General features: G+C 45.8%; 1 protein-coding gene across 1 annotated transcript; it reads right to left on the bottom strand.

Moving 5' to 3' along the window:
• Positions 1-8,819: 8,819 nt before the first annotated feature.
• NPS (neuropeptide S) lies at positions 8,820-25,108 on the bottom strand. The gene is made up of 3 exons (XM_064145675.1): positions 24,973-25,108; positions 12,141-12,222; positions 8,820-9,123 (listed from the first exon to the last, which is right to left on the bottom strand). Exons 1-3 carry the CDS (start codon positions 25,098-25,100, stop codon positions 8,914-8,916), a joined length of 420 nt encoding a protein of 139 aa, XP_064001745.1. The 5' UTR covers positions 25,101-25,108; the 3' UTR covers positions 8,820-8,913.
• Positions 25,109-25,600: the final 492 nt, after the last annotated feature.

Below are 25,600 nucleotides of genomic sequence, written 5' to 3'. Positions count from 1 at the left end.
CCTAGGGTGCAGGCAGGTTTTGTAAGTCTCCAGAGAATGAGACCCCAGAACCTTTCTGGGCAGCCTGTTCCAGTGCTACATCAATCTTGTGGCAAAGAAGTTTCTCCTCATGCTGAGGCAGAACTTCCTCTGTTCCAGCTTATACTCATTCTTCCTTGTCCTATCACAGGGCACAACTGAAAAGAGCCTGTCCCCTTCCTCTTGACACTCACCCCTCAGACAGTTAGAGACATTACAGAATCAGAATCACAGAATATATCTGGTTGGAAGAGACCTTTAAGATCTTCCAGTCCAACCTTTGGTCCAGTAGTGAACGGTCAACACTACACATGTCCTCAGGTGCTGGGTCCACACACCACTTGACCACCTGCAGGGCTGGTGATTCCAGCACTGCCCTGGGCAAACCATTCCAGTGTTTGATAACCCTTTCAGTGAGTGAATATTTCCTAGCACCCAGCCTGAACCTCCCCTGGTGCAGCTTGTAATCATTTCTTCTAGACCTGTCACCTGCCACCACAGAGAGGAGACTGCCCACTCCTCACTCCAGCCTCCCTTCGGGGAGTGGTGGAGAGTGATGACATCTCCCCTCAGCCTCCTCCTCTCCAGACTGAATAACCCCAGCTCCCTCACACACTCTTTAAGTCATGTGCTCCAGGTCATCTCAGCCTTCCCTTCTCGACACTGAACAGCCCCCGATCTCTCATTTTTTCATCACAGGAGAGATGTTCAAGTCCCTTCATTATCCTTGCAGCTCTCTCCTGCACTCTCTCCAGCAGTTTCCTGTCTCTCTTAAATTGGAGAGCCCAAAACTGCAGGCAGCATTTAAGATGTCGTCTCACCAGGGCAGAATAGAGGGGGAGAGAACCTCCCCTAGACCTGCTGGGCACACTGGATGTACCCCATTATGGCACTGGCCCTCTTGGCTACAAGGACACATGACTGTGCTGGTTTGAAGCAGAGTAGAATGTTTTGGTGAGAAGAATTAGCTTACAGGCTGTGAAAGGAAAACAGTGGTGATGTCTGCTTCCCTCAGAGTCTCGCAAATGAGTTTGGGAAGGAGAAATGAAAACATTAGATAACACTCTCGCCATTTTCACTCACTCTCTGCCTTGGGCTCTGACTGAGCTGCATCTCCCTAACCTCACCTTCCATTTGGCCTAACCCACTTTGCATCTTAACCTCTTGGCTGAACCTCTATTCTTCTTTAGGACTGGGGTAAGGCTGAGAGGGGCAGGGGGGAAGGTGCAGGGGTGGTTGAGAGCCCCTCCTGGGGACTCAGGTTTCTGGGAGGGCTGTTGTGTTTCTGTATTGCCTTTTACCTTGTCTATTTCTGTCTATAACTGTATATACTGTAAATATCTGCTTGTATGTTGTGCTAGCTGTAAATAAATAGCTTCATTTATATTCCCAGAGCCAACTGAGACTAGTCTGGGTAATTTCTAAAGTGTGTGTGGGGGGGCAGGGAACACCCAAACCATCACAATGACTCAAATTCATCAGGCTACTAGTAGAAAAAAGTCTTTCTAGCACCACAAAGGCAGAAAAAAAAATCCCTTGGCTCTAAAACTGAAGGCTGGGGTGAAGTTAGATGTGGAGCTGTACCATTTTTTTCAGCCAACAAGCACGTTCCCAGTCTGGTGATGCTCACTAACCCTCGCACACCGGGGGCAGGACAACGAGCTCAGCTTGTTTTCTTAGAAGAAAGCTGCAATGCCAAACTGCTTCACTATTAAAAATAAATTTAAATATAGTGAAACATTCTGTCAGGCTAATAAAAAGCACAGCTTTGATGGGGTTTCTTTCCACCACCCCCCCCCCCCCCCCACTTTTCCCAAACTCTTTAAACTGTTTAAGCAGACAGCCCATCAATGACATCCTGCATAAATGCTGTGCTGTTAGAAGTAATTTTTCATGATGAATCTTTAAACTGCCAGAATATCTGATAAGTGAAATTTTGATTTGCTCTATATGACAAATGCTTAATAGTTGTCTTAGAGTCTTTCTGCACTGTGATTTTTATCTGTGTTTTATTATGGTAATAATAACATCTAATATACTCTTTCATATCTGTCTTGTTCTTTCTTAAGGTCAAAATTATACCCAGAGCTAAAAGCAGCAAGAGATTTCTTCCTTTCTTCCCCACAGCATTTTGAGGCAATAAATTACCATCTACAGGCAAATAACAGCAAATTAGGGAATCTAAATATGATATATATATATACACTCTGTAATATATATGATCTATATATACTCTGTAATCAGAAACCCAAGTGTTGGTATGTCATTACAACAACTAATTTCCAGTCGTGCAAGTAAATTAGATGCTATTACATCAGTCTCTTTAATTGCCTTTCTTGCCAATAATCTGTGAGGAAGAGAAATAAATGTTAATTCCTCCTCCTGTCTTCAGGCAGATTTCACTCGTCAGTATTTTTATTGGATTTGCTCTTTTCATTTTTACCTAGTGGTAACCTTGCCTGCCTCCTTCAAAGGCACAGATTGTTTTTAAGGAGCAAAATGCAGTGATGTGCATGGTCCTCTGCAAGGTGCCCTTCTAGGAGCACTTGGATGGGGATGCAGGATCTGCTCCTGCAACTGTAGGGCACTGGCAGCCTGATCCCAAGGCTCAGGACAGGCTGGCTGCTAAAAATAGGGACTGCAGTGCTCCAAGATGGCTCTCACAGCCCAAAGACAGGGAATCAGGAGTGGAGAAAGCTGGCAACATGCGCTTGAAGCCCAGAAGCCAACCATCTTCTGGGCTGCATCAACAGGAACATGGCCAGCAGGTGGAGGGAGCCAATTCTGTCCCTCTGCTTTGCTCTGCTGAGAACTCATCTGCATTGCTGGGGCCAGATCTGGAAACTTCAGCACAGGACAGACATTGACCTGTTGGAGTGGGCTCAGAACAAGTCGTAACAGTGATGTGAGGACTGGAACCACTCTGCTGTGAGACCAGGCTGAGAGAGTTGGGGGGTGGTTAGCCTGGAGAAGAGAAGGCTCTAAGCAGACCTTCTGGTGGCCTTTCAGTACTTAAGGCAGCCAACCAGAAAGATGGAGACAGACTTTTCATCAGGGCCTGTTTTGGCTGGACAAGGGATGATGGATTGTAACTAAACGAGGGAGATTTAGAGAAGGAAAAGTTTAGAATAGGAATATTTAGAGCAGGTTAAAATTTAGACTAGGAAAACAAAAAGTACTAGACAAGGAAGATTTTTTTTATACTGAGGTTGGCAGAACACTAGCCCAGGTTGCCCAGAGAGGTGGGAGGTGCCCAGTCTCTGGAACCATTCCAGCTTAGGTTGTCTGAGGCTCTAAGCAACCTGTTCTACTTGCAGATGTCCCTGCTGACTGCAGGAGGGTTGGACTAGATGACCTCTAAAGGTCCCTCCCTCCCAACTGAAACCAGTCTGTGATTCTATGCAAATTATGTCCCAAGCCTCCAAAGGTAGATACAAGTTAGAGCAAAATGGGGTAAAAAAACCCCAAACCCCTATGGACTCAGGGATTCTGGATGTCCTTTAAATGCATTTTAATGAGTCTTACCAAAGGATGCATGATCAAAAAGGAGAAAATATATAGCATTGATAGAATCATAGAATCAAGCAGGTTGGAAGAGTCCTCCAAGATCATCCAGCCCAACCTAGCACCCAGCCCTAGCCAGTCAACTAGACCATGGCACTGAATGCCTCAGCCAGGCTTTGCTTGAACACCTCCAGGGATGGTGACTCCACCACCTCCCTGGGCAGCCCATTCCAATGCCAATCACTCTCTCTGCCAACAATTTCCTCCTAACATCCAGCCTAGACTTCCCCCAGCACAACTTGAGACTGTGTCCCCTCGTTCTGTTGCTGATTGTCTGGGAGAAGAGACCAAGCTCAGAACTGAATAAACCACAGCAGCTGCACTTTAAATGTGCAGATGTAGGGAAGGTCTCTCACTCTCACTGACTGAAAAATGAGTGTCTGTTGTGGTTTAACCTTAGGCTCCAACTAAGCACCACACAGCTGCTTGCTCACTCCTACAGTGGGATGGGGAGGAGAATCCAAACCAAGTAAAACTTGTGGTAACAGTTTTACCACAGAGGGTAAGAGTTTAATAACTGGAATATAAACAAACAAAAAAAGTAGTGGTAACAATAACAGTACTAATGAAAATGAAGATAATCACAAGAAAGAAATGAACTCTAAAAAAGACAAGTGATGCACAATGCAATTACTCACCACTCGCTGAGCGATGCTCCACAAGACCCTCGGCACTCCCGGCCACCTACTCCCAGTTTATAGACTGGGCAAGATATCCTTTGGCATGGAATAATCCTTTGGTAAGTTGGAGTCAGTTGTCTTGGCTGCATTCCTCCCCACCCCCCCCCCCCCCAAGCTTATTGTGCACTCCCAGCCTTTCCCAGCCTTCTTGCTGGCAGGCATAAGAAGCTGAAACATCCTTGACTTAGTATAAAACACTGCTTAGAAACAACTAAACATCCCTGTGTTATCGACACTATTCTCACACTGAATTGAAAACCCAGCACTGAGTTAGAACACCAACTCTGTCCTGGGACAGCATCTCACCCACTGGTTTGGCAGTAGCTGCTACAGTGCACAATGCAGCTGACAACAGCTTACAAACCTGAGAATTGATCTGGCTATGAAACTGTGGCTTCCTGGAGGTTAGGAAATAAAAAGAGGCATTGGGATGCTTGTTCCCACGCTGAAGGTGATGGTGGTGGTCACGCTGATTTAGTAGCAATGCTCACCCCTCTGTCCCAGCCTCAGGATGCTGCCCTGGCTGCAGAGACCACCCATTGGAATGGGCTGCCCAGGGAGATGGTGGAGGCACTGTCCCTGGAGGTGTTCAAGAAAAGCCTGGATGAGGCACTTAGTGCCATGGTCTGGTTGACTGGCTAGGGCTGGGTGCTAGGTTGGACTGGCTGATCTTAGAGGTCTCTTCTAACCTGGTTGATTCTATGATTCTATGATCTCTGCCCCAATACCTCTAAAACACTTCCTGAATCCTTCACTCATGACACTGCCTACACAAAATGGCTTAATGGAGACAGCTCTGTATTTTTCACATGGAGAAACCCAGCAGAAATGAAGTGACTTATCTAGACTAGAATGCCATCAAAGGCCAAGACTCATCAAGGCATTCCCAACTTCCCAACTTGCTCTTCAATCCTTAGACAAAGCAGTACTCTTCCCACCCTCTAATCTTTATCATTTCTCTTTCTCATGGGCTGGCTAAGAAAAAGAGCAAAGAAAGTCAAGAAAATATCTTTTCCCAGAGGAATAAATGCCAGTTCTCCATAAAGGAATATAATTTATGGCAGCACACTAATTATGCTGTAGGCTGGCATTCCAATAGTTGTTCCTATTGTCCTCTTTGCATTGAGAAAAGACATTTTTATGTCATGTTTCCAGTTTCTGTCAGCACAAAAATGAATGTGCTCAGCAATGGCATCCTTAGTTCCTGACAGAGGTCACCAAGGTTGCTCTCTGTTCTTTCCAAGATAAAGCCACCTTTAAAGTTCAGGAAAGAGAATAGCATTTTGTGGCAAAATGCCCTGAGTTATCAGGGGGTGGTGATGGTGGGATCACACTGCCAGTGAGAGAGCCTCTTCTGTAAGTCAGCTGGATAATCTACATTTTCCAGGCTTGCTTGGCGTGATTTAGGTGACTGCAAGACTTACAGCTCTGGGTGGCCTCCTCATACCATCTTTTCTCTATATGCAGATCCCTCAAGGTGGAGTAGCTTGTCAGGGAATGACTAAATCATAAATAGTGGGCTTTTTCCTAGCCAAGAAGCTATTTTTCTTGCAGCCCATACTTCCAGAAAGAAGGGCTGAAGGTCTGTGTGTGAGCAGGACCAGCCCTCTAACCCTCATGACCATATCCTGCTCAAAGGCAATTGCCAAAATACTAAATGAGTTGGTCATGTAGCTGCATGATAAATGAAAAGGAAGAGGCTGACTTTCAAGGTACACTTAGAAACTCTCTTGGCTTACAGACAACCTTGTTTATCATAGGTTACCAAGGCAGAAATGTATTTGATTATGTAGGAAAAAGTTAAGTGAAATGGATGTGAAAGCCCAAGACAAAGATAAATCTGGACTTGTTTATTACTGCCTTTTTTTTTTCCCCTGGAATATAAGATAGGTGGTGATAGGAGCTTCAAGGAGCAGGACAGAGCTGCTCCAGGTATCTGCAGTGCGACAAAACACCTTCACCTCACTGAATGCAGGTGTGCACAGATGCACAGTGCACACACTACGTTTGCACAAGGGCATCATGAAGTCCACATTACATTTTTTTCTGAGAAGGAAATCCCACCACCATTGAGATCCTGCACTCAGGAACTGTGTTTTGATCTGGTAACTCTCTTACCTGCAAGCTTAGCAGTCAGTCAGAAACCACAAGTCATCACTAGCCCTTCCACCGAACATGACCAAGGCTATTAAAATGCTGCTTCTTGGGCAGTTCTGGGCAGAGCTGGAGAGTGTTTGAGTTGGAAAACTGTATTTGCAGGACACGTGCTGTAGTTGAAATCACAGCAGCCTAGAATGAAAGAGGGCAAATATCTTGCTGCAGTGAATCTCCTGATTGCCACTGTGTTTGGTGGCCTGGACATCTGCCACCACTGAAATCACAGCAGCAAAGATTGAAATGGTAAATTCACAGATTCACAGATTGCATCGGGTTGGAAGGGACCCTCAAAAGCCATCTTATCTGATCCCTCTGCAGTAAGCAGAGACAATACCTTGCTGCAGTGAAACTCTTGTATAGCACCATGTTTGGTGGCCTGGGGTTCCTCCCACCCACACATTACACAAGACAAAATGCATGAGAATAATAATTATTGAACATTTTCCTTTCTAAAAGGTCTCTAGGAGTCACTTAAGAGCTGCAAGACTTGATCAACGCAGACACCAACAGTACCCAAGAGGAGCCTAAGTGTTTAAGCAGCTTTGAAAAATACGATGCTTTAAGCACTTCAGTGTAACCAAAAGCAGACAAGAGTGTGTTTGATCTCCTTGAATCACCCAGGAATCAACCAGCTGCAGTCCAGAAACCTGGTGTCATATTAGCACAGCTCCACACCCAAGGAATTTTTTCTCCATGGGCTCAGGAATGGACACTATGGAGGTGATGAAACCAATCCACCTTGTTCTAGATTTCATAACACTTTCCTGGGTTCTGATATCGAACAAGGAACTATTAGACAGCATCCACAAACTGATTTATTATCTCAGCTTTGAATTCCAAATGCATTGTATAGACACTCATGTTCAAGCCAACGTCACCGTGCGTCACACCGCGTTTGGAGGAAAGAGCCACAAGGTAGACTTCACACACACCTAACTCAGCAGATGACCTTTCCCACGCACCACATTTACACAGTGTCAGGCCAAATGACTTTTTGTTATATTTAAAACAGGAAATGACCCCCTCCCCCCCTCGTTGTTAATCACTGCACCACGAGCAGAAGCTGCATTTGGCACACTTCATCAGATGTGTGTCGCCCGTGTAAGTCAATTAGTTGAGGCAAAGGGATCTGCACTGCTACCCGGTGATTTCCCAGGACTCTTCTGGAAATGAGACAACACTTCTCAAGAGATTAGTTCCTGCTGAAGTCATTTTAAATAACTGTGTTGCAAAGAAACCAGAAGTTACAAGCAGGGTTGGATTCTGTCTTTTACCAGTGGACCCATGCTATCTTTGGAAATCTGAAATGAAATACACTTTAAATATGTATTAAAATTGCCAGAGCAGTTGTCTTGGAGTAAATGTGATTTGTGAGAGGAAAGTGCAGGCATGCCTTGCCTTGCCAGTGGGTTTTCCTCTCCAGCAGTGCAGAGGGATGTCAGGAATGATTAGCATGAGGGAAGTGATTCTCCCTCCTCTACTCTGCTCTCATGAGACCCCACCTGAAGTACTGCATCCAGTTCTGATGCCACCAGCATAAATAGAACATAGAAGTGTTGGAGCAGGTCCAGAGGAGGCCATGATGATCATCAGAGGGCTAAAGTACCTACCTCGTGGGGACAGGCTGAGACCATTGGGACTGTTCAGCTTAGAGGAGAGAAGGCTCTGGGGAGATCTTCTAGTGGCCTGAAAGGGGCCTGCAAGAAAGCTGGCTGGGACTTCACAGTATCACAGTATCACCAAGGTTGGAAGAGACCTCATAGATCATCAAGTCCAACCCTTTACCACAGAGCTCAAGGCTAGACCATGGCACCAAGTGCCACGTCCAGTCCTGCCTTGAACAGCTCCAGGGACGGCGACTCCACCACTTTTTACAAGGGCTTGTAGAGACAGGAAAAGAGGGAATGCATTGAAGCTTGACAAGGGTAGAAATTGCTCAGAGGGTGGCAAGACACTGAGTCAGGTTGCCCAGGGAGGTTGATGATGCCCCCACCCTAGAGGTGTTCAAAGGCAGGATGCACAAGGCCTTGAACAACCTGGTCTAGTGGAAGGTATCTCTGCCCATGGCAGAGGGGGTGGAACTAGATGACTTTTAAGGTTCCTTCCAACTCAAACCATTGTATGAATCTATGAATGATACCATCAGTTTGCCCAACAGCCTGCATGCACACATCTAGCCAAAGCAACAGGCTATTTTGGTATTAACCAAGAGCAAGGTGATCAAATCTGTACTTTCACAAAGAAGGGGAATTACCTGAACAAAAACATTAATTTCAATACAAAACTTTGCGATACCATAACTTTGGAAACAAAGCCCTCTCCTGAGCAACCCCATCTGCTCCCTTTGCCTTGTGCTCTTCGAAATAAACATCTGTTTACATGCTGAAAGATACAAGAATATTAGTCTTTGCCGGGGTTTTAATCATTAAAATCATTTCCAGCACACAGCTAAACATCAGCTGCTAAAAGTGGGAGTGTGGTTTGGGACATTTGCTTACGACTTTGCTCTTCGAAAGGAAGTTTTTTTAATTCCTGACCCAACACCGTTGCGAAAGGATCTCTTGGTGAAAGGCATCTCCAGGTACGGCTTTAAAGAAGGCAGCTCTTCACTCCTGCCCACCTTGGCTAAGCAGTTGTGCAGCAGCAGGAGGCAGTAATCAGATTTCCCATACAGCTGGCAATTCGAGTAAATAGGATTGCTGCTCTGGAGGTTTAAAAGGAAAAAAAAAAAAGGGGGGGGGGGGGGGGGAAAAAGAGAAGAGATAAGAAAAGGTAAAATTATAGATTTCTGTGTTTGCCAGGACTTGTTCAGCACAAAAAGCAAAGCAGAGATACAAAACAAAAATGTATGCTTCACATGACAAGGAGGAACTGTTATTTGCTAGGGCTTCATCATGTTCCAAATCAGACTTTTTGTTTCTTCATAGTTTTCTAGAAAGCTGAACTGTGGCATTTCTGATCTAAAGCAGTGATATTGCTATGATTATGTTTGGGGGATGAAATGAATTGTTTTCCATGATGTCAACCAGCTGTGACACGTAACACAGTTTCCCCAGAGTAGCACGTGTGTTTCTTGCTGTAAAATGAGATTTTGTTTTTGAGTTAACAGGAAAACAGCATCTTCTTGTCACTTGTGGCAAGCTGTTTAGTCTAACTGACAGGTCAGAGAAAATGTAAACACTTGCAAAGCAGAAAGTTGGGGGGAGGAATTTTGGAGTCCTTACATCTGCTTATGGTCAGTCTCTTCTGCTTAGCATCAGGTGACAGAATGAGAGGAAATGGCCTGAAATTGTGCTGAGGAGGTTTAGTTTGGACATTAGGAAAAATTTCTTGCCTGGGAGAGCAGTCAGGCATTGGAACAGGCTGCCCAGGGAGGTGGTGGAGCCACCAGCTCTGGAGGCGTTCAAGAAAAATGTGGACATGACACCTGAGAAAATGGTTTAATGGCTCTGGTGGTATTAGGTTGATGCTTGGACTCGATTATCTTAGAGCTCTCTTCCAACTAAAGCAATTCTATGATTGAATGTCACTAGTCAGAAGCATAGAATTCTTGTGGTTGGACAAGACCTTTAAGATCACAGAGCCCAGCCATTACCTAAGTGTACCAAGGCTGGCGCTAGTATGACCATGTCCCCCAGCACCACATCTCTGCATCTTTGAATCATAGAATCATAGAATCAACCAGGTTGGAAGAGACCTCCAAGATCATCCAGTCCAACCTATCACCCTGCCCTAACCAATCAACCAGACTATGGCACTAAGTGCCTCATCCAGTCTTTTCTTGAAGACCCCCAGGGACGGCGCCTCCACCACCTCCCTGGGCAGCCCATTCCAATGGCAAATCACTCTCTCTGTGAAGAACTTCTTCCTAATATCCAGCCTATACCTACCCTGAACTTCTTCCTAATATCCAGCCTATACCTACCTGAACATGTCTAGGGACAGCAATTCAACAACCTCCCTAGAAGGTTATGATTCAACAACCTCCCTAGAAGGTTATGATTGAGTTTGCTAATGATGAAATAGTCATGGGAATGTTAAAAAATCTGGATTAAAATCCATGTAGACTTATGTAGATGTTCCTTTTCCTTGCACTTTACAGTATAAAAATATAAACCACATAGAAGCATTATACAAGTTTAAATTGCATTTCAATTAAATTGCACTTAAAATAACACTGAGTTTAAAAAGAAACATTTCCTGACATATCTATAGATGCTCTGTGCCTCTTCCAGCAGCTCAAGATATACCAGCTTGCTGATTATCTAAACACAATACTTTGCCATCACTTTTAAAGCTGCCTGGGTTTCATTCCTGCATGCAAAGCCCATGAATAAAACTGATTTCACTGGACTGGCAGAACTGCCATTAGCTTCATGACAATTAGTTTCAATTCTGTATGCTATTACATATATAAATGCTATCTAGCACTTTTTTTTTGCCTGTACTGTGCATATAAAAGTCAGATTTGTGATTTTTTTTCTAGGAGCTGGACCATGCACCGGGTCCAAAGGAACTGAGTCACTGCTGGTGGGTTTTACCCCAGACTTCAGTTTCTCCCTAGAGAGATGAAACTCTCTGCAAGAAACAGAAAATTTCCCTTTCCAGTTTTAGCTCCTGTCTCACAACCTATACAGAGACTTATATACCTGAATAAGTGACTGTTCTTTTGAGGTGCAAGATGAATTAAACTCATTTTCCCTATTATATCATTGCCACAAAGAGATCCACTAAGAAATGTGGATAGTCAGATCAAGCCGTGTCTGCACTCTCCGTCATATGAAAAATGATTCAGCATTTACAGAACTAAAACAGAGAATTGGGATGATAGATAGATGAAGGCTAATGGGGGCTTCACATCAATAAAATCAACAATTGCACCAGCAGCCACCATTTCTGCTAGCGACAGATCACCTTAATGAGATGATGATGGTGCAAAAGACATCAGAGGAATCAAAGAAATCTGAGCCATGGCTCCTGGAGCTGACATTACAGCAATAAAAAACCAGGGAATCTAAAGAAGACTTTGTCTGAAGCAGGGAAATTGAACATCATTAGAAATAAAATATCTCATTCCAGACTGCCAAAGACTTAAATGGTGCATGTGCAGTTTGGCCAGCAATCTGTCAGGGTAACCTGGTGGAGATCAGCAAGTGCAAGGATAACAGCTCTATTTAAGGAATCTGCTCACTGTGGGTTTATAGGCTGCTCTATTTGCTTCCCTAGTTCAATCAGATTAGTATTACTGAGTCCATGCAATAATTCTCCATAACTTTACATAAAGAAATATCTCATTTACCTACACACTGCCAGCAGACAGATAAATGTATTGGTTTATAAACCAGCTAGCAATAAGTGAAATTAATACATCTATCTTACTGTACTTGTGTGATACAGACAAGGAATGTAGAGGAAACGGAGAGGAGATTGATGTTTTCCTCTTTTCCATACAATATTTCAGCTCCCTACACTCGACATTAAATATGCAAGAGATTTCTTGCATGATTATTTTAGAGGCTTGCATACTTTATTAGGAACTAAAGCAAAAAATTAAGCTATACCCCAGCAAAACTAGGTAATGATATTTAGCAGATAGCTCTAATGCAAGAAACTTCTTTAAAACAACAAAGAAAAAAAGCAGACATTAAAGAAGAAAATTAAAGTAGCTATTCAAGAGAAATTCAGCACCTTGTCTTCAAGTGAGCAGGGAGCACAACTTACCATGGAAGGGACAACTGGGTAACCCGAGCACATGAGTGTGATTGAGATCCAAAGAATGAAAACAGAGTTCAACCTGCATAGACTTCAAAGAAAACATGAGATCAATTAAAACTTAAAGCAGTATCAGGCAAAACTACATCCACAGACACAGACAGTACAGTTATTTCAGGTATCTACAATGCCTTTACCTGATCATTTTTCACTCAGGAGTGTATATGTCTGTCCATGCAGTTATGCTGCCAAATTCCTCACACATCCTTTGCGTTCTTTCTTAAGATGACCATTTTATACCAGAGTTCAGGAGTGAAAATGTCATCAAAGCTGATTTTATTATGACTAATTGGGCCTTGCTTGGCCTTTTCTTCTTGTTAAGTGGGAAAATGGCAAGAGCACGCATTCAGCTGCCATTATGCAATGACCAATTCGCTGCACCTAAAGTGTGCCATTAAAATGTCCCTCAAGTGGGTTTACTGTTCACTCTGTAGCACCGTAACAAATGTGGTCAAAGGTCTAAAGATTTCAAAAACACATCTCAAAATTGTTTTACCACTTCCAACATATCATATGGAGACCTCTTAAAAGACTGATTTGAAAGGAGAGCAGTAAAATAGCACTTTAGGAAGAAAGGTCCTTAAAGATTCTTATCAAAACAGACAATACATGGAAAAAATACTCAAAATATACACAGATTAATGCACCCAGTGCTTTTCTTAGACCTTAAATTCTCTGGATGTGAATTTCTTCTCTGGCACACAGATGTATCTTAGCCTACATTAAGCTGATTCAATCAAATCTTCTGTAGGATTATTAAATTCTGTTAATCTCCATCAGTGTGGCAAATGTTTAACGGCTAAGAGCATCATCTGTTACTGGAACAAATTTAATTGAGCACCATTTAATTTAATTGTGCCCCATTTTAGGGGATCCTGTGGTTTATTTACAGAGGGCACTGCAAGAGCTGTAAGAGTCCCACAAAGTCTGTTAATGTTACAGTGAAAAGCATTAAATTCCATTTTTCCCCCTAAGAATTAAAACACAGAAGACCTCATAATCATCTTCCTGGGCAGCAGCTTGGGCAGCAGGTGGAGGGAGGGGATTCTGCCCCCTCTACTCAGCTTTCCTGAGACCCCACCTGCAGTGCCTGGTCCAGCTCTGGAGTCTTCAGCACTGGACAGACATGGACCTATTGGACTGGGGCCAGAGAAGGCCACAGCAATGACAGGGGAGTGCTGGAACTCCTCTGCTGTAAGGACAAGCCGACAGAGTTAGGGGTTGTTCAGCCTGAAGAAGAGGCTCCAGAAAGGTCTTATGGCCTTTCAGTGCATAAAGCAGCTAAGAACAAAGACTTTTTCAGAAGTGTCTGTGAGACAGGACAAGCGGTGATGGTTTTGAACTAAAGGAGATGAGGTTTAGACTAGACAGAAGGGAGAGGTGGGAGATGTCCCATCCCTGGAACCAGTCTAGGTCAGGTTGTTTGGGGCTCTGAGCAACCTGCTCTTTTTCACACTGAGGGTGGTTGAGACTTTGCTGCAGGTATCATAGTAGTATCATAGTATCATCAGGGTTGGAAGAGACCTCATAGATCATCAAGTCCAACCCTTTACCACAGAGCTCAAGGCCAGACCATGGCACCAAGTGCCACGTCCAATCCTGCCTTGAACAGCTCCAGGGACGGCGACTCCACCACCTCCCCGGGCAGCCCATTCCAGTGTCCAATGACTCTCTCAGTGAAGAACTTTCTCCTCACCTCCAGCCTAAATCTCCCCTGGCGCAGCCTGAGGCTGTGTCCTCTTGTACTGATGCTGGCCACCTGAGAGAAGAGAGCAACCTCCTCCTGGCCACAACCACCCTTCAGGTAGTTGTAGACAGCAATAAGATCTCCCCTGAGCCTCCTCTTCTCCAGGCTAACCAATCCCAGCTCCCTCAGTCTCTCCTCGTAGGGCTGTGCTCAAGGCCTCTCCCCAGCCTCGTCGCCCTTCTCTGGACATGCTCAAGCATCTCAATGTCCCTCCTAAACTGGGGGGCCCAGAACTGAACACAGCACTCAAGGTGTGGTCTAACCAGTGCAGAGTACAGGGGCAGAATGACCTCCCTGCTCCTGCTGACCACACCATTCCTGATGCAGGCCAGGATGCCATTGGCTCTCTTGGCCACCTGGGCACACTGCTGGCTCATGTTCAGGCAGGTATCAATCAGCACCCCCAGATCCCTCTCTGTCTGGCTGCTCTCCAGCCACTCTGACCCCAGCCTGTATCTCTGCATGGGTTCCCCAGAGAGGTGGGAGATGTCCCATCCCTGGAACCAGTCTAGGTCAGGTTGTTTGAGGCTCTGAGAAACCTGCTCTTTTTTACACTGAGGGTGGTGAGACTTTGCTGCAGGTTGCCCAGAGAGGTGGGAGATGTCCCATCCCTGGAACCAGTCTAGGTCAGGCTGCCTGGGGCTCTGAGCAACCTGCTCTAGTCACAGACATCCTTTGCTGACTGCAAGGAATTGATGACCATTAAAAACACCTTCCAATACAAGCCTTTGATTGCATGATTCTTTTTCAAGTCACCCAGTGTTGACACGCACACCACTGACTGAGCAGCCTCAAACACTCTATTTTTTTTCCAGTGTTTACAGTGAAAAATCAGCATACAAGAGCTCCAGAAGGGAACTCTGTGTGAGTCTTCAGGGGGATCTGAGCTGCTATAAATTATGACAACTCTAACTGGAACATTCAGTCTCCTGATGTTGACGCATTGAATTACAGGAGATAGAAAGCAGTCAGGCTGGAAGAAATACACTGACAGAATCACAGAACACCCTGGCTTGGAAGGGATCTCTAGAGCTCATCCAGTCCAGCCCCACTGCAGCCAGTGCTGACATCCTCAACCAGATCAGTTGCTCACAGACACATCAAGCTGAACCTAGAACGTTTCCAGGGGCCTCCACTACCCCCTGAGGCAACCTGTTCCAGTGCTCCACTACCCTCATAGAACTTCTTCCTAATGCCAACCTACATCTACCCTGCTTTAGTTTAAAACCATTGCCACATGCCTTTGTAAACAGTCCCTCTTCAGCTTTCTCGTGGGCCTCCTTGTAGGCACCTAAGAGCTTTTAATACTTTTTATAGATAAACTGATGATGTGGCCTCCAATTATGGTTAAGTATTTTTTCAGAGTCATAGAATCGTGGCACGGTTTGGGTTGAAATGGACCTTAAAGATCACCTAGGGACATCTCCCACTTGACTAGACTGCTCAAGGCCTCAATCAATCTGTCTTTAAACACTTCCACAGAGGAGGCATCCACGACCTCCCTGGGCAACCTGTTTCAGTGTCTCACCATCCTCTTTAACATCTTCATAGATGATCTGGATGAGGGCATCGAGTCAGTCATCAGCAAGTTTGCAGATGACACCAAGCTGGGGGCAGATGTGACTGAGCTGGAAGGCAGAAGGGCTCTGCAGCAGGACCTTGACCGCCTGGACAGATGGGCAGAGTCCAATGGGATGGGGTTCAATAGCTCCAAGTGCAGGGTGCTGCACTTTGGCCACAACAACCCCATGCAGAGATACAGGCTGGGGTCGGAGTGGCTGGAGAGCAGCCAGACAGAGAGGGATCTGGGGGTGCTGATTGATACCCACCTGAACATGAGCCAGCAGTGTGCCCAGGTGGCCAAGAGAGCCAGTGGCATCCTGGCCTGCATCAGGAATGGTGTGGTCAGCAGGAGCAGGGAGGTCATTCTGCCCCTGTACTCTGCACTGGTTAGACCTCACCTTGAGTACTGTGTTCAGTTCTGGGCCCCCCAGTTTAGGAGGGACATTGAGATGCTTGAGCATGTCCAGAGAAGGGCAACGAGGCTGGGGAGAGGCCTTGAGCACAGCCCTACGAGGAGAGGCTGAGGGAGCTGGGATTGGTTAGCCTGGAGAAGAGGAGGCTCAGGGGAGACCTCATTGCTGTCTACAACTACCTGAGGGGAGGTTGTGGCCAGGAGGAGGTTGCTCTCTTCTCTCAGGTGGCCAGCGCCAGAACAAGAGGACACAGCCTCAGGCTGCGCCAGGGGAGATTTAGGCTGGAGGTGAGGAGAAAGTTCTTCACTGAGAGAGTCATTGGACACTGGAATGGGCTGCCCGGGGAGGTGGTGGAGTCGCCGTCCCTGGGGCAGTTCAAGGCAAGGTTGGACGTGGCACTTGGTGCCATGGTCTAGCCTCGAGCTCTGTGGTAAAGGGTTGGACTTGATGATCTGTGAGGTCTCTTCCAACCTTGGTGATACTGGGATACATAGGGAGCCTTATCTGGTAACTATGGAGGAGTAACCTGCCTGTGGCCTTGAAGGCCACAGTGAATTCCTAGCTGTGCAATCAGGCCTGCTTGGGCCTAACGGGAGGCGATGTGGGGGGGAGAAAATGAGCACTGAGGTTTTGTGGTTTAGCTTGGTTGGGAGGAAGGTGTTGGGGGAATATTCATGACTAAGGATCCGTGTATTCCATATTTTTCTTCCTGTACATCTTTAAATACACTTTTCTGTACTCCTCTCCAATTCAGCAAGAGCATTATTATTTGAGTGCCTTTTAAAAGTCAAATAATCTCAAGTCTGTCTGCTCTCTAAACATCGACACCAGCTCACCACTAAACCATTTTCCTCACCACCACATCTACATGGCTTTTAAATCCCTTCAGGGATGGTGACTCCACTGCTGCTCTGGGCAGCCTGCTCCAGGGCTTGTCAGCCTTTTGGGAGAGTACTTTTTTTTCTAATGTCCAACCTCAGCTTCCCCTGGAGCAACCTGAGGCCGTTTTCTCTTGTGCCATTGTTTGACTCCTTGGTGACCTTCTGTTGTACCTGATTGATATCTCCTTGGCTTATCTTATCACATCCCTCTGTATGAGTGGATCCAGCCACCATTCTACCTCACGCAAGCTTTGGACACGAGGGGTGCCCAAAGACTCTCTGTAGGCACTTTCAGCACAAGGAGGTGGTGAGAGGACAAACAAATGAGCTCATCAGGCATCTTGCAGGGGAACCCAAGGTGTTGGCCATGCAGGCCCTGATGCAATGATGATTTAGGAGCCTGAAGCAAAGCAGCAGACTACAGAAACTTCAAACAGCATGAGAAGACAGCTCTTGTGTGACTTTCTAAGGAAGGTCAAAAAGATCAGTGAATCATAATGGCTGGAAAAGACCTCTAAGATCATCAGGCTCAACCATTAACCCAGCACTACAACGATCACTAAATCATGTCCCATGGTACTATGTCCACACATTTTTTGCACACCTGCAAGGATGGTGACTCCACCACTTCTTGGGGCAGCCTCTTCCAATCCCTAACCAGATGATGATCAAATAGGCAAGTTAAAGATGTTTCACACAGCGAGTGGAAAAAGGAAAGAAACTCACAGAGCAGCAAATCTTCCAAGCACTTCGCAAAACCAGTTGCATCTAGCCTGAACACTATGAAGAAAACATCTCAGGGTTTCCAGCCATTTCTTTCATGCTTTTATCAGAAACACTCATGGTGAGGTCTTTGTTAGCAAAATGCTTCAGCTTGTCTCTGTTTCCAATTCAGTCTAAAAACCACCTGTGACAGACTGCGGTCCTAAGGATCTGACTCTTAAGAGAAGACAGGCAAATAATGCTTGTGTTTCCCCCCCACAACAGCAAGAGCAGGCTCTACTTTGTCAAAGGTTTTGACCAGCTGAGCAAGTACAAACTTCTTTCACATGAGGCAGATGCAGATGGTGGTTAGGTGAGATGAGTTATTGAGACATCAATCAACCCAGAGATGGGCAGAAGGGTTTTTTCCACCTCTGAGACACACAGAAACAATTCTATGATTCTCTCTGAACAGAGCAAAGATTCAGACTCTCACATCTACTTCTCACTTCTCTGAGTTTATTTTTTCCTACCTACTCAGGCTGCAATTTAACACACCACAACTGTGATATTCATGCATAAAGTGTACATGGAGATTTAGATACATTTGAGATATTCCCACTTCAGCTTTGGATGAATCAGGTTTAACAGAACAAGTGGCAATTGACATTTCTGTCTTCTCTGTCTGCAGAGCACCCTGTCTGAGGCTTTGCTCCCAGGTATGGTTCAGTGGCAGGTATCATAGGTCACATGAACCATTAAGAGCCATAATAAAAAATTCCCTGCATCCATAAAATTTGCATTTTATGACAATATATTAGAAGCAATAAGTGCCACTTCCCTGCAAAGCCAACAAAATTACCCCTTCTCTCCTGCTTGCTTTGTTAAAGCAAGAGGGGATTGCACCTCACTGCTACTCACGTTTGCTTTCCAACTGAAAACATACACAAGCCAGAGTTTCAGCAGGGCAGGGGTGGAAGGAACCTATGGAGATCATCTAGTCTAACCCCCTCACTAAAGCAGGGGTATCCACAGCAGAGCTGAGGATCACAACACCCAGGTGGGTTTGGAATCTCTCCAGAGAAGGAGACATGATAATCTCCCTGAGCAGCCTGCTCCAGGTCTCCAGCACTCTTACAGCAGCAAAGTTTTCCCTTATGCACAGGTGGAATCTCCTGGGTTTATGTTTGTGTCTGTACAGTTGCCCCTTGGGCTGCTGCTGGGAACCACTGAATAAAGCCTGCATGCATCCTCTCGATCAGCACTGAGAAGATCTCCTCTCAGTCATACAGGTCTATAAGCTGTAGAACATGATATTCTCTCCTGCCCCATCACACCTTTACTCTGGCATGAAGCCAATAAAACAGAAAGAAAATACCCAAAACATGGTCCACTGATATATCCTCACATGTAAAACCAGGTTAGTGGGATGAGTAAAGGCAAGGTGCTATGTCTTGTTGTTCCCTTCTAGGATGCTCACAGCAAAACCTTGGCAAGACTTTTTCAGAAGAAAGCTGCCTGAATATTTTGCCCTGAGTTCCAATTTTTTTCCTTGCTTTTGTGAACACCAAGAAAACAAAGAAGCAGGGTGGTATGCTCCGAGACCATGGCAAGGGGCAGAATGGAGTTTAGTCATGCTTCCAGCCTAATAAACTGTTTCTGAATCAATGATAATAGAACATCCCAGCAAGACACAGGGACAGAAGAAAAAGAAGTCAGAAAGCAGGTTTGTTGCTTTGGTTGTTATTGCTGTGTTCTCACTACCAGCAAGAGGACACAACCAAGTCCTTCAGTTACACCACTGAGACCTCATCTACAGAGAAACAAAGGAGTCAGAAAGGAGCTGCAACTGCACACCCTGACTCTGTGCACTGTGCTGCTTTGATTTTCTAATCTTGTTAAACTTGGTTATGATCTAGATAAAGCATGTCCCTGGCTGAGTGGGCTAACAGGGCCATGGGCTCCCCACTTCAAGAGAGAGAGAGGATCTAGCAGATGCTACAAAGATGCTGAGGGTACTGCAGCACCTCTGTAAGGAGGAAAGGCTGAGAGACCTGGGGCTGTTTAGCTTGGAGAAGAGCAGACTGCGAGGGGATCTTCTTAATCATAGAATCAACCAGGTTGGAAGAGACCTCCAAGATCAGCCAGTACAACCTAGCACCCAGCCCTAGCCAGTCAACTAGACCATGGCACTAAGTGCCTCAGCCAGGCTTTTCCTGAACACCTCCAGGGACAGTGACTCCACCACCTCCCTGGGCAGCCCATTCCAATGGCAAATCACTCTCTCTGTGAACAACTTCCTCCTAATATCCAGCATAGACCTCCCCTGCCACAACTTGGGACTGTGTCCCTCATTCTGTTGCTGCTTGCCTGGGAGAAGTGACTGACCCCAAACTGACTAGAGCCTTCCTTCAGGTAGTTGTAGACAGCAATGAGGTCCCCCCTGAGCCTCCTCTTCTCCAGGCTAAACAACCCCAGCTCCCTCAGCCTCTCCTCACAGGGCTGTGTTTCAAGCCTCTCACCAGATTTTTTACCCTTCTCTGGACATGTTCCAGCATCTCAACATCTCACTTGAGCTGAGGAGCCCAGAATTGGACACAGTACTCAAGGTGTGGCACCCTCAGGTCACTTTCTTTCTGGCTGCTCACCAGCTACTTTGGATCCAACCTGTGGCATTGCCTGGGGTCATTGTGGCCAATGCTCAGTAACAGCTAAAGGACCTATAGGGGATCAAAAGGATGGGGCCAAACTCTTGTCAGTAATGTCCAGTAACAGGACAAGGGGCAATGGCAGGAGCTTCCATCTGAACAGGAGGAGAAACTTCTTTCGTTTCAGGGTGCTGGAGCCCTGAAGCAGGCTGCCCAGAGAGGTTGTGGAGTCTCCCTCTCTGGAGAGATTCCAAACCCACATTGTCATTGTGGTCCTGGGCAGCCTGTGTGTTTCTGCTGTAGCATGTGGCTTGGAGTAGATGATTTCCAGAGATCCCTTCTCAGCCCTACTATTCTGTGACTCTGGTTCTGTTTTAAAGCCAAATGATGGAGATGAGGGGAAGAACCTCTCTGAGCACAGATCCTCTGCTGAACCATGGATATTTAGGTTGGATATTAGGAAAAAAATCTTTCCTACAAGAGTGGTCAGGCATTGGATCAGGCTGCCCAGGGAGGTGAAGTCACCACCCCTGGAGGTGTTCAAAAAACATGTAGCTACAGCATTTTTGGTCACAGTTTAATGGCCATGGTGGTGTCAGGTTAATGGTTGGACTTGATAATTCTAGACGTATTTTCCAACTGAAACAGTGATGTAATTGCAGCCCTCACTTAGAAGATGCACAGCTCCTTTTTAAAACCTAATTTTCAGTGCCTTTTCCCTCAGACATCACTCCCCTCACACATCATTCGCTTCTAAGCTCATGTTAGCAATGGTTACAGCTCCAGCAAGGCACCTTCTGACGCACAGGTTTGATCTACAAGGAGAAAGAGAAAATCAAAAAGGCATTAAAGCATGATGCAGGACTGCTGCTCCTGCCTCCCACACCTTAACGGCGTTTTGGTCACTTTGTTTTGCCTGGACAGACATTCAGCAGCTCAGAGGGGTGCAACAAGGAAGTGCTGTTAGGCTGCTTAAGGCACAGGGTGCAAGATTTGTGAACATATAGATAACGTGAATCTCAGGGTTTGGGTTGCCACCTGATTCTGGAGCATTTCTGCATCATCAGAGCTGTGCACGTCACTGTTAAAGCAAAAAGGATGAAGCTGTCAGGAAGCCAGAAGTAGAAATCAGCTTTAAAGTCATGTTTTTAATGCTGCTGCAGCCAGGAATTGTCGGCTGTGTCATAGTCACCATCCTCAGGATCCGAAAGCCTAAATCATCCTCTATAATTATGTATGTTCTCTTTCCTCATTACAGTCAATACTCATAGAGATGATGTGGGCAGAAACAGCATGAGCTTCCTTATCCAGGTCTGCAAGTCCCACTCCCCACCGTGGGGCATTGCTACTGATGGTGTCAAACTGTGCAGAGACGTCAAAGTTGAGCCCATAGAATCACAGAATCAAGCAGGTTGGAAGAGACCTCCGAGATCATCCAGTCCAACCTAGCACCCAGCCCTATCCAGACAACTAGACCATGGCACTAAGTGCCTCAGCCAGGCTTCTCTTGAACACCTCCGGGGATGGTGACTCCACCACCTCCCTGGGCAGCCCATTCCAATGCCAATCACTCTCTCTGCCAACAACTTCCTCCTAACATCCAGCCTAGACCTCCCCTGGCACAACTTGAGACTGTGACACCAAACATCACTGTCTACCCCAGACTTGCAGTGCATGGCACTTTGCAGGCCCTCTGCCACATGCACAAATATCATAGAATCATAGAATAGCTTAGGTTGGAAAGGACCTTGGAGAACATCTACTCCAAACTCCTTGCCATGGTCAGGGACACCTCTCAACTTGATTTGGTTGCTAAGGCCTCATCCAACCAGCCCTCAAACACCTCTAGAGAGGAAGCATCCACAATCACTCTGGGAAACCCATTCCAGAGTCTCACCACTCTCCTACTGAAGAACTTATTGCTGTCTACAACTACCTGAGGGGTGGTTGTGGCCAGGAGGAGGTTGCTCTCTTCTCTCAGGTGGCCAGCACCAGAATGAGAGGACACAGCCTCAGGCTGCGCCAGGGGAGATTTAGGCTGGAGGTGAGGAGAAAGTTCTTCACTGAGAGAGTCATTGGACACTGGAATGGGCTGCCCGGGGAGGTGGTGGAGTCGCCGTCCCTGGAGCTGTTCAAGGCAGGATTGGACGTGGCACTTGGTGCCATGGTCTGGCCATGAGCTCTGTGGTAAAGGGTTGGACTTGATGATCTGTGAGGTCTCTTCCAACCCTGATGATACTGTGATACTGTGATACTTCTTCCTAAGATCCAGTTTAAAACTCTTCTCCCACAGCTTAAAACCATTTCTCTCTGTCCTATTGCTAGATACCTTTACAAAAAGTTGCTCTCCAACCTTTCTATAGACCTCTTTCAGGTACTGGAAGGCAGCTTTAAGGTCCCCCAGAGTCTTATCTTCTGTTGCTCTAGCCCTTGGATCATCTCTGGACCCACTCCAACAGTTCTATGTCTCTCCCATGACAGGGACACCAGAGCTAGATGGAGTAGTCAAGGTGGGGGTCTCACAAGAGCACAGTAAAGGGGAAGAATCAGTTGTGTCCACACAACTTCTGCTGATGCTATTGTGCTCTTGCCCTGTTTGATGGGAAATGACAAGAATAAGGCTTTGAGCAAAAGAAGATACTTAAACATGGCAGAAAACATTCCCAATTCATAGATACTCTTGCATCTTTGTCAGCTTCCTTAGAATGCCTTGGGAGAAACAATCTGCATGGAAGTATAACGACAAGAAAAACAAGCTCTCATTATTCTCTGTGCACCACCACCAAATGTTAAAGTCATTTGATAATTTATCTGGAGGAAAAAATATAAAAGCAGAGCAGACACAACTTGCTCAACTCATTAAGGGGAGACTCAGAGACTTGAAAAGTGCTGGTAATTAACTCTTTTTTTTTTTTTTAAGCAGTGCTTATTTGTGCATGTCAATACAATCTATGCATTCAGAGAGTTCTCAAATAGATCCTGCAGGAAGTTGCTGCCTCAGAAAAGATGTCAGTGCTAAGCTAAAAAAGACACCTATCAAAGCTGAAACCCAATTTCTGAGATCTCAGTGATCTGAGAAAGTCTGAATCGTTGCTGAAGTAGAAGCAAGAAAGAGAAAAGAGCCTGGATAGACAAGAAAATGTGAAGTTTTTTTGAGGAGAGTGAGGAGAAGAGGATGTAGGAGACTCTGATGTGATTTAAGAAGATCAAACTTTAAAGGGATCAAAACTTCTGAGGAGCCAAAGAAAGCTAACATAAATAGTATAAATAGTAGGGAATAGGGAGAGAGTTGGGTGGCTTGAAGGGCACAGGGGTTTTTTCCTATGTTACTGCACTGTATAGAATCATAGAATCATTTGGGTTGGGAAAGACCTCTAAAACCATCAAGTCCAACCATTAACCTAACACCACCATGGCCATTAAATGATGTCCTGAAGTGCTATGTCCACACATTTCTTGTGAATACCTCCACAGGCAGTGATTCCACCACCTCCCTGGGCATCCTGTTCCAATGCTTGATCACTGTTTCAGACAGGATTTTTTTTTCCCCAACATCCAACCTAAACCTCTCCTGGCACAATTTCAAGCTGCTTCCTCTCATTCTGTCACTTGCTACTGGAGAGAAGTATCTCAGGGTTCTTCAGTGGGTAAGGCTAAGAAAGACAAGGAAAATGTATCATAGAATCATAGAATCAGCCAGGCTGGAAGAGACCTCCAAGATCATCCAGTCCAACCTAGCACCCAGCCCTAGCCAGTCATCTAGACCATGGCACTAAGTGCCTCAGTCAGGCTTTTCTTGAACACCTCCAGGGAGAGTGCCTTCACCACCTCCCTGGGCAGCCCATTCCAATGCCAATCACTCTCTCTGCCAACAACTTCCTCCTAACATCCAGCCTAGACCTACCCCCAGCACAACTTGAGACTGTGTCCCCTTGTTCTGTTGCTGCTTGCCTGGGAGAGGAGACCAACCCCCATCTGGCTACAGCCTCCCTTCAGCTAGTTGTAGACAGCAATGAGGTCCCCCCTGAACCTCCTCTTCTCCAGGCTACACAATCCCAGCTCCCTCAGCCTCTCCTCATAGGGTTTGTGTTCCAGGCCCCTCACCAGCTTTGTTGCCCTTCTCTGGACACGTTCCAGCAGGTATTCTAGCTCAAGCAAGTTTGTGTATCTTCATCTATAGAATTAAAACTCCTTTTTTAGTGCTTTTGAAGCCCTTGAAATGTCATATCAACAAGCACTACACCATTTGGGATTGGGAAAGAGGGAGTGACATAGGGCAAAACTTAGCTGTGGTAACCCAGCTAACCCAAGGAAACCACTGTGGCTGGGACACCAACCTGTGGAACTGTAGTAACTGCAAGGTCAGTGAGGCACACAGAGGATGCACAGCGCTCACCACGACACTCACCATCTACAGAGTGGACACAAAGGGCTGAGTTGCTCATACCTGAGCAGGTTTTACGCAATCTGGCACGACCTTCAGGATGGAAAACAGGTCAGCTGGATGCAAAACATCTGCCAACTGTCTCATTTCCTCTGCACACAGACCTGGTCTGCTCAGCTAGGTCAGAAGTAAAGCTACCTCTTGTTTGACACAGGATGTTGAGAAAATATTCAGATCACAACTCAGGGGTAGCTCATTTCCTTCTGAATAGGCAACGTTTGTGAGACAGAAATCTCAGCTGTTCCACAAATTAGCTCTTGGCATTTCTGGAGAAGGGTAGGATGCCAGTTTAAATTTGTGACATGAGACCTGAAGTACCTTTAGGAAATAAGTGGCTACATCTGGAACAGCAGTCATCACTTGCAGGAGGTGAGAGGACACACCTTTTTTCTCCAAAATGCAGAGGGTTTTCCATCTGCTCTTCATGCTCTTTTAACTCACTGCTGTTTCCTTTCTGCTTGTCTGTGCCACTTAATAAACAAGGATATTGCAGCCTCATTGAAGGAGCCATCCTTTTGCACAGTAGCCCTCTGATAGGAAGAGTCTTCTCCATAATGACCTGCAAAAGAGACAACAAACAGGCACTGAACCCTAAAGCAAGCTTCACTTGTGAACACAGCCATGCTTTTGAATTTGCTCGTAGGAAGATAAAACCAAACCGTGACTCTGCCTGGCTCTACAGGCAGTTAAAACAGAGACATCAGGTAGTGCTCAGTACCTTTGGTACTCCACGACTGATGACAAGGAGCTTCACTGCCTTGCAAAATACCAGCCCTGAATCAGTACTTGGTGACTATTACGGCTTATAAATGTCCTCAAGTGAGAGAGAGGCAACGCTGCTGTTACACAATTTGGCACCCAAGCTGACATGCCCTTTGTCTGAGCATAAGCTACCAAGGAGTCTGATTTCCTCTCATGTTCTCTCCCTCTTATAAAAGGCTTCATCCAAAAATACCACACGTCAAAAGACAGCAGTTGTTTCAGTTTCCTCACTGAAAAACCTGTTGCAGC

Source organism: Pogoniulus pusillus, chromosome 6, assembly GCF_015220805.1.
Source record: "Pogoniulus pusillus isolate bPogPus1 chromosome 6, bPogPus1.pri, whole genome shotgun sequence".
Taxonomy (NCBI): Eukaryota; Metazoa; Chordata; class Aves; order Piciformes; family Lybiidae; genus Pogoniulus; species Pogoniulus pusillus.
The sequence above is the reverse complement of the archived record's forward strand: the minus strand, read 5'-3'. Positions and strand labels throughout refer to the sequence as shown.